The 9837-nt window shown below is 35.5% G+C and overlaps 1 protein-coding gene across 1 annotated transcript; it reads left to right on the top strand.

Annotated features, from left to right (window-relative positions):
- Nucleotides 1-1642: 1642 nt before the first annotated feature.
- On the top strand, nt 1643-8920 carry LOC112513497 (selT-like protein). Its single transcript, XM_025119780.1, has 4 exons — nt 1643-1867; nt 1953-2029; nt 6910-7228; nt 8571-8920. The coding sequence occupies exons 1-4, from the start codon at nt 1676-1678 to the stop codon at nt 8688-8690; spliced, it is 708 nt and encodes a 235-aa protein (XP_024975548.1). The 5' UTR covers nt 1643-1675; the 3' UTR covers nt 8691-8920.
- The last annotated feature ends 917 nt before the right edge of the window (nt 8921-9837 follow it).

Genomic DNA, 9837 nt, shown 5'->3' with positions numbered 1-9837 from the left:
TGCCATGCTCTAATTGCCAAGTTTATGATTGTGATGCTTTAATCCTTATGCATGAGGGTTAAATGTTTTGTGTTATCAGGTAGGAAGTTTGAGGTTCCTATCTTGAATGCTAGTGAGTAGACACTAAAGGTCGAATGGAAACTTTGAGGTGAAACTCAACTAAAGAATAGATGTGCACTAAGATCCGGTATTCTTGAGGTAACATTTCATGAAGTGGGCACTAAAAATATGGTGGCCTTGAGGTAAAACTCGATGGAACAAACACTAAAGATATTGAGGACTTGAATGTGACACAATATATATAGTAGGCACTAAAGTTAATGAATCCGAGATGTAGTTCGATAACTTTGATACGTGGTCTGTTTTTGTACTCCGCCACATTCAATGGAATCAGGTCTCCTCCGTCATTGAAGAATGTATTTGCTTTTTTGGAGTATTTGAGTAAAAGATGATTTTCAAATGTTTCATGTATTTTGCATCTATGTTTCTACCTAGGAAAAATTGTTATTTAAAGAGTGTTCGTTCAATTTTACTGTTACATTTAAAGTATAAATAACTTGAACACACTAGACGTTAAGCTTAACACTTCTATTGTCATGTGCATCGGGTTCTTGTGGGGGTTGTACTAGCGACACTTTAATGAATTGAGTGCTAGTTAGAGGCACATGAAGAATTTTAGCAATTTTGGGACGTCTTCCATACCTTCGAGATAGTGACAGTTAATGGGTTTTAGCAACACCTATCCTTAACCCATACGTTGTATAAGGTTTGGTTTGTAATCCATTGATATTAAACCTTAAATTATCATTTTAGGTAATTTGAGTATTGTCCTTTTAGAAATGAATTTATCATTCAATTGACGTATCACATTAATTTTTAATTAATCGTTTTTTTTCCAAATTTTGGTGTGCTATACATTGTGTATGCTTTTGTTCAAACACAGACATTTTCAACACAAAAAATTGCCAACAACTTCAACATCATTTTGGTTTATATTTGTCATTGCGTTGAAATATTTGCCAATCAACTCTATGATAACAAACAAATTCCGTAACCAAAGGGATTTTCATCAACCAAAAATTATCTCTGAACATCATTTTTGACATAATAGCCAAAATCAACAACCTAGAATTAGTACATTAAAGGGTTTAAATGAAAACTTAGCCTTAGCAACAACATAACCCTACAACCTGGACTTATGGATGTCCAAGTGATTGCAGGTGAACCGTAATCGCAATGAACCTCACTGAGAGAAAGGAGGAAACTCAGTAAGGGAGAAAAAAAGACAGAGTAGAAAGGTGAAAACGACAAACTCACCGAGGTAGTGAAGCGGAGGTCGTTAAGCGGGTTTTATGGGAGGGAACGAACTGAGATATCAAAAATGCCTCCCATGTGAGAGGCAGCTGAGGGGCTTAACATAATGATCTTAACCGGGAGTTAGTGGTAGGGACTTGATCCGATACGATGATGAAACTACTTGTATCCAATCCATTAGGAAAATGTGAGAGGGACCCAATATGTAATTTTGATATAATCACAAGGACAATATTTGTAATTCTCTCAAAGATTAATTTCCAATGGCAGGGAAAGTAGGTTATGTTCTTAACAAAGTGTAACCTGAACATCATCATAAACTACGGTCTTCCCCTTTTCCTGTAGTGTGTTGAGTTTGAAGATGGCGATGGATAGAACTCAGCTTCTTCTTGTAGGGTTACCTCTCTTTCTCTTTTGTTCAGACGTCTTCAACCTCTTCGCTCCTGCTCCTGCGCCTGCCAATCACGCCGCCCCTCACCACCATATTCCGCCCCAACAACCTCAACATTTCCAGGCCTCCTCGATCCAACAACCCCTCGATTTCCCCGCGCAGGTACTATCTATTTTCTAAAGTAATCATCAAAATCTCCATCTGAGTTTGATCTGATTGTAATCCTTATTTATTTGTTATTTCACAGAAAGCGAGTGGTTTTGGCGGAGCGATCGGCTTAGGCAACACGGTCAAGATTGATTTCTGCGCCTCATGTTCTTACAGGTTCCAATCCATTTCCCTCCTTTCTAGATAGTTATTGTTTACCTGGTTGAAGTCCATATTATTTTATTTACTTTTTCTTGTTTTAAGCTTTCATGACTTCAGACCATACATAGACTTGCATTTTATCGTCTTTGGTACTAAATTTTGGGTGAGTTGATGTGTTTCATGAGTCTACATATGTGATTATAATTTGTAAACGGGAAAAGAACATAAAACGATGAGCTTTTTTTTGTCAAAATCTGACACCATCGATTTGGAAATTGGGGGTTATTGAGTGGTAATCCCCTTTTGAAGGAAGTAATCAGAATCTGCATCTTTCCTTTGCGGGGTGAATTTTTTTTTAGAATTAGAGAAGATGATTAAAGCAAGAAGAATTCTGAAATGCAACAGAACACATCTTGTACTGGTTTTGTTGTTACACATGAGAGCAAGGCAAGGACACATCCTTCTGTCTCTTTGAAAGATGGAATGAGATATACAAAACAGAATGAATGTTCTCTTTGGGAAAGAAGTTGGTTCCCGCATGTCTAAATGCTGGCTGAATCCCAGCTGTAGTGTATTCCAAGATCTGTGTTGGGAAAGTTGTTTCAAGGTCGGCAGCTTTAATCTTGCAATTATATCAGCTAAAGGCAGAGATTTGAAGGGAGAGACTAGGATAGTACTCTTGGTGGATGAGAGAGTATTATATGGAGTATGAACAGGTGAACAAAAGATTAGTTACGATCAAAGCCTTAAAAGGAATATAAGTCCCTGTTTGCTTAGCAGGATTGGATTTGGAGGGATTTGGAAATGAGTTCCATTTCAATCCCATGTTTGGATTGAAGGATGTCTTGGAATTGAAATCCCGGTATTTCTGTTCAATGTTAGCAAGATTAGTCAACATTTTTATGTGCCGATGTAACAACAAGATGCTATTTGTAACAAGTAGTTTTTTGGTTTTTTAAATCCCCCGGTGAAATTTACACGAAATACATGTAGGATCATCATATTTGTCGACACATTCATTGAAATCCCATAAACATAGGATTTTGAAATCCCATAAACATAGGATTTTTCATAGGATTTCGTAGGATTTGTATGTAACAGAACATTTGTTTTGTAATAATCAATTAACAAAAAGATAATTTAGTTATTTTTATAATTATTTATAATTTTTTGATTAATTATTTATATAAAATGGAATTTAATTCCATTCTAAATCCTATAAACCAAACATACAAAAAGATTCCAAATCCAAATTTGTCCAATTCCAAAACCCTCAAAACCATTCCATCAAACCAAATACTCCCCGAGGGTGATTGGCTGGAACTTGTGAGTGCTCCATTGAGGTTTGGGGAAGGGTGCATATTAGCATCCATAAAAGAAAGTTCAACCACTTAGGGCTAAATCCATCTCTTTATTGGATCTAAGGGTATGTTTGTTTTTGTAGAATCTATCAAACAGTTTTAACAGTTCGAGCATGATGCACCATGGGTAGTTCACCAAGTGATACCCAAAGGTTGGTTCTAAGGGTATGTTTGTTTTTTCCAATAAGTCCGTGATGAAGGTCTAATGTCTGATTCCGTCGGACACAAGAGGATTAAGTCTGTTTTTTTGTTGCTTTTTAAGTTCAGATTTAGTAAAAGATATAAAAAACTCAACTACCCCCAAGACTCTACCCCGTGGTGGGATATACCGAGTTTCTTTGATTTGGTATCTCTAAAAAAAACACCTACTAAATTAGACTTGGGAAAAAGCTTAAAACCTCATAATTTTATATTGTAATAGAAGAAAAAAAATCCTTACCTTCTCATATATGCTTCTTCATGCCACAACTTTTTTTTGGAAGGGTGTCCCAGGCTATGCCTAGCCTAGTCCCAGGCTATGCCTAGCCTAGTCCCGGCAAATTGTGACTACAAGAAATTAGCCCTGATAAGCTCAGTGGCCACAATTGTTGTGTATGCTTGGAATCGAACCCTGGGCAAATGGGATATTCCACCATATCCCTCCGGGCCTCAACCACTACGCCACTACCCTTAGAACTATAAAACACGTTTGAAGTTGTACAATCGAAAAAGCTATGGTTACGTAGTAGCTTTGTTGTCATCTTAAATTGTAGAGATCTTTATACTATTTGAAGAAGGAATTGGGCTCGTTATCTTGGTAGGAATTTCATCGAATATGTTGTATAATGAGCTAAATAAGAATGAGGGACATAGTGCTACAAGAGGTAGAATAGGAATTTCATCAGATGCTGCCTCTTAATATTTAGACATGGTTTATTGTCTTGTGGTTGGTCAAGCATGAAAGACTAACCACTTTCTGTATATTATTTTTTGGTCTTTATCCTTAATGTACTAACACAATGATATTCTAATTCAAATAGTTTCATGTGATAATAGATCTAACAGTTTACTTTGAACTTTCTGAATTTCGTTTGGGAAATGGTACAAAGACGTAACTTTTAGTTGGCATCATCTTTACAACATGCATTGTGACTGCTATGCGCATATAAGAGAAGGCAAAAGTTAATACCATGCGATGATTTTTTTTCTTTTTTGTTCAGGTATAAGAGTTTTAATAGAAAGAGAGCAATTAAATAAATGGAGGTGAACTTTTGGGACAAAATGTTTTTGTTCTACACATGTTAAACCTAAAGTAAATTGATAGAATCTCAATTTTATCTTAGACCCGTGCTCTCGAGCGGGGATATCATGGGATTGTTTGGTTTGTAATGTCAACTTTTTTTTGGAAGGGTATCCTAGGCTATGGCAAGACTAATCCTAGCAAATTGCGATTGTTAGACATCATCCCTATTTAGACGGGATATTCCATCACATCCCCAGGGCCTCAAATCACTATTCTACAACCCTTGTGGTTTTGGTAATCTCAACTTTATGGGACTGGAATTTCATTTAGGAAGGCGACTGAAAGTGTAGTATAAGTCCTAGTAGATGCAAGGTGACTTTAGAATCTTTCATCTTGTAATCAATTTCATAGATTTTGATCTTTCGGGTTAGATTTATTTATGGAGTTGAATAAAGGGGGAAGTGAAAGATAAATGGTAGCCTAAGAAATATATTGATAATAAATGCATGTACTTCTAGTTTATGACATGTAATCTCAAATCTCGTAAAAAGATACATGACATGTAATCCAAATCCATAGTTAAACAATAAAAAAGGTTAGCCAAAGATGAAGATTGGAAGGAACGATACTAAATATTCTTTAAACTTTTAAAAAGGTAAAGGTGGCCAATGCAATAAAATCCATGATCATATGCAAAGCACAACAAGCATCAAACTAATATGAAAACCATCTTTATCTTGGTTCGATTGACTTGAATCTTCAAAAAGAGATTCAACACATTGGGGAAAAGATGTATGTTTGTGAACTAACATTGATACCAGTCAGGCATGCCCATAAATGTGCATAAATCAACCCATTTTATATCATGTTTCTTATTGAGTCTTTGTGCCTTTTATTTCATAAAACTTGTAGTTCTTCTAGTTTTATTATTTCTGCTTCTTGATGTCATGCATTCTTCTTATCTGAATGAATATAGTCTTGTTCAAACTTAGGGGCCGTTTACCATAAACTTAGTAAGCACTTACGGGTGTCATTTAGCTTACAGGTAAGCATGACAAAAAACCCAGAATGTTACCCGGTAAGAGGCATAGCAAGGGCTGAGAATTTTACTCGGTAAATGAGGAGAAGACTCTCACGCTGTTAGCGCTTACCGGGTAAGAGCTGCTTATCAACAATCCGTTTTGATGGCCGAGACCGATAAAATAAGTGAGGGTAGTGACTCTTGCCGGTAAGTGCTTACTTGATAAGCATTTGGTAAACGCCCCCTTAATACTCCACGGTACCAAAACTATATTCCACTTTTGATTTTGAAGAGTCAAAGAATACATCTTGTCTTGATGAGGATCATAACAATAGAGCAAGACAATTGTTAGTATTGATGTTAATTGTTAAGATCCTTTTTGTAAGGACAAGTTCTTGCTGAAAATGATAAAAAAATTTCACGCTTGGTCGCTTTGTTTATGACCTTTGTTTGCTTTAAACCACAAACTAGTAAAATAATAAAAACTTCTAATCAAAAAATATACTTATGTGATGGTTAGTTCTCTAAGAAGCGATACATAGAGCTAGACAGTTGAGTGGCCTTCTAGTGGATTGTAGCATTACGTAAGTGGTTCATTTAAACATATACGACATTATTATTTCTAGATTGACATAGAAGAACAATTATTTACTACCATCTTATATTGATACAATTACATTTCTAAATTTGTTTCATGGATGCAATTACTCGAAAAGGATGATAGAAGTTTGTGTCAAGATGAGAAAATTCGGTTGCTGGCCAAATGTATTTTGGTCTGATTTCTTAACGTGCTTTCAAAACCTTTATTTTGGTACCTGATATGTGATATCTTAAACGTTTAGGCCAAAATACATTACGCAAAATAAGAAAGGACCCAAGTACATTGCATTTTCATGCATTCTTTAGGTGCCTAAATGTTTGTGATGTCACATCTGAGGTACCAAATGAAGGTTCTGAAAATACGTGAAGTAAAATTGGAATTGGACCAAGACATGTTGCATTCTCTGCAATATGAGAACCGAATCAAACGATCTCAGTAGATCCCACGTGGAGTAGGTTCTGGGGAGGGTGGGATGTAGGCAGAATTTACCTCATACTAAAGGAGTAGACAAGCTGTTTCTATGATTTTCTTCGAAATATAGGTGGACCAAAATAGATTTGAAGTTGTTATGATAGATATTTTCGCATTGAATTCTTGACAATTTATGTTGCTCCACTTTTTATATCCATGCTTAATGATCTAATTTTCTTTATCCATATGAAAGATGTAAATTTGGTCGATCTTTGACAGAGGGAATGCAGAGACAATGAAGAACATGTTGGAATCTAATTTTCCAGGACTCAATGTCGTTCTATCTAACTACCCACCTCCGCTTCCAAAGCGCTTGGTTGCCAAAGTGGTACCTGTGGTTCAATTTGGGGTCATAGGCGTTGTGATGGCTGGTGAGCATATCTTTCCGAGATTGGGATTTGCAGCACCGCCTCCTTGGTACTACTCTTTGCGGGCAAATAGATTTGGGACAATTTCTTCAACTTGGCTACTTGGAAATTTCCTTCAAGGTTTCCTACAAAGTTCTGGTGCCTTTGAAGTTTCATGTAATGGTGAACCGGTAAAGTTACTCTTCATGTGCTAATACTTTACGATAACTCGTGCATCCTCTTTTTGGCGGAACACATGGTTTAAGAGAAATGTTCGAATATAGGCAAACCAAATGAACTCTGTATATCCCACCCAGCAGTAGGGGAATTATTGCAATTTTCATGGAACAACCTAGAGATGAAAATTTCGTCACGCTTCTCTTTGGACGTGCTGTGAAAAATAATTGCAACATTTCGCTCAAAAGTTTGCAATATGAAACTTTTGTTTGGGGTAGTGATAAGGTTTGCGCACATCTTATCCTCCCTAGACCCTACGTGCACTACTACAAAATTGAGTTTATAGGACGCCTAAATTGCTCAAGTATCCTAATATAGTGCTTATAAGACTTAAGTTTATAGGAGCAAAAAATAAAACGTTCTATCTAAAAGTATTATAATAAGTTTTAGGACGTTTTTGGGCGGTGTAACAAGTTTTTTAGGACATTTTTTAAATAAAATGTTGTATTAGCTATTTTATAGGACATTATTTGAAAAATGGATCCTATAAAAAGATGGGTTTATAGGACACTACTCAAAAGTGTCCTATAAAATAACTAATACGACACTTTGTTTAAAAAGGTTCTAAAAACTTGGTACAATGCTCGAAAGCGTCATCTAAACTTATTGTAACACTTTAAGATATGATGCTTGAATTTTTGGTTCTATAAACTTGGAAGTCCTACAAGACACTCTATTAGGACACTTAAACATCCTATAAACCCGAGTTTGTTGTAGTGGTGAGGGATATACCGAGTTTATTTGATTTGGTTTAAATTCTCATACCCTGCCTACGTTTCAGATATACCAAGTTTATTTGATATCGTTTAAAATATCAGACCCTACCTCGTGGATATACTGAGGGGGCGTTTGGTTTGATAGAATGGTTTCGGGGGATTTAGATTTCGTGGAAGGCGTTGGAATTGGAGGGATTTGGAATCTTTAGGTGTGTTCGGTTTGTAGGATTTGGAATGGAATTGAATTCCATTTTTTATAATTTTTTTAAATAATTAAATTGCTATTTTATTTATTGATTATTACAAAACAAATGTTTTTAACATACTTTGAACCAGTATTGCATACAAATCCTACGCAATCTTGTGAAAGACCAGCCAACCCCATGGGATTTCAAAATCAAGAATTTCAAATCCAGGAAATCTTTCAAACCAAACATGGGTTTGGAATGTAATTCAATTCCAAATCCCTTCAAATCCAATCCTGCAAACCGAACGGACCTGAATACATCTTATTTGGTTTAAATTAAGAGTTCAAACACAAGGGCAGAATTTGAGCTTCTGTATGTTGTATGGAATGTAGGTTTTCTCTAAGCTGAAGATAAAGAGATTCCCAGGAGAAATAGAGTTGCGAGATCTTGTTGCCAAAAAGATCGCAAATTCACGAGTCGTAGATGGTGTCGATGGATCACTTTGGTCATAGTGCTCATTTGGGTTACTCCATGTGTTGGTTACACTTGGTTAGGCTTCAGAAAATATTAACTAAAACTTCGAATTCATAAGATGTTTCTTATTATCTTTTTTGCGACTAGTTGCACAAAATAACAATCATCAAATATGGTTTCAGGCGATATTTATTATGATCGGTTTAAAGCATCGTATGAATGTGATTAAATCCAAAGGGTATACGATTTGAACTCAATGATTGGATCACACCATTTGCAGTCGTACAACTTGCTATCTAAAATGTTACGTATCTGTGTATTATCATTGTTACAAATCAATTGATGGTATTGATTCAGATTTAAAAGATTTGAACTTTTGGATTCGTTGGGATAGTTTAACCAATCAGACATTAGGTTTGATACCATTGGTATGTGCAGCAGTTGAAGAGGACAGTTGTTGATTTTTGGATCAGAATAAGGTTTTGGTTTGTTTGCCTTTTCACAGGCCAAGCATAGAGCTGTCTACGGGCAGTACGGTTCGTTGGACTTGGTGTGCTCGGCCGGTTAGAAAAGCAGGCTTGGACAATTATTTTTGAAAAAATGAGCAGGCTTTGGCTAGACTGTTAAAATTAATGTGCGGGCTTAGGCAATGAAAAAAAGAATTTGTACAAGCCCATCTGGCCTGTTAGAAAAACGGGCTTGGACAATTATTCTCGGAAAAGTGGGTGGGTTCGGGCTAGACAACTAAAATTAGTGGGGGGATTAGGTAATGTAAAAAAAGAAGTGTTAAATGCATGAAATAATAACTTACTTTCATAAAATTTCTTAGTATAGCATTCTACTTTTGTTTTTCCTTATTACAGCAATGTACTTTCAAATTATTTTTTATTAAGGCATTGTATTATTAAAAAATCTACTTATAATAGCAATGGGTAACCTGTTACCTTTTAAACTGGTTAACCCTTTGACTTGTTTGCTTGTATGGCTTTAATGAGGTGATGTGGATGCCACATCATTTTGATGACTTAACTAAAATTAAAATTAAAATATGTTTCAAATTATTATTAATGATTTTTATTTTTCATTGCTATGATCTAAAAAAACATTTAATTTTTTTTATTTTTTCTTATTAAGTTGCATTCAAATTAAATATTCTTAGAATAAAATATTTATTAAATAAATATG

Source organism: Cynara cardunculus (assembly GCF_001531365.2).
Source record: "Cynara cardunculus var. scolymus isolate 2C chromosome LG 5, CcrdV1, whole genome shotgun sequence".
NCBI classification, from domain to species: Eukaryota; Viridiplantae; Streptophyta; class Magnoliopsida; order Asterales; family Asteraceae; genus Cynara; species Cynara cardunculus.
Note: the sequence above shows the minus strand (reverse complement) of the source record. Positions and strands in the feature narration are given on the sequence as shown.

What these genes read in the sequence shown, in the direction of transcription:
- LOC112513497 (XM_025119780.1), top strand. Translation starts at nt 1,676, where the DNA reads ATGGCGATGGATAGAACTCAGCTTCTTCTTGTAGGGTTACCTCTCTTT. An exon ending in CCCTCGATTTCCCCGCGCAG is followed by an intron (nt 1,868 to 1,952) that starts GTACTATCTATT and finishes GTTATTTCACAG; the next exon opens with AAAGCGAGTGGTTTTGGCGG. An exon ending in TGCGCCTCATGTTCTTACAG is followed by an intron (nt 2,030 to 6,909) that starts GTTCCAATCCAT and finishes GATCTTTGACAG; the next exon opens with AGGGAATGCAGAGACAATGA.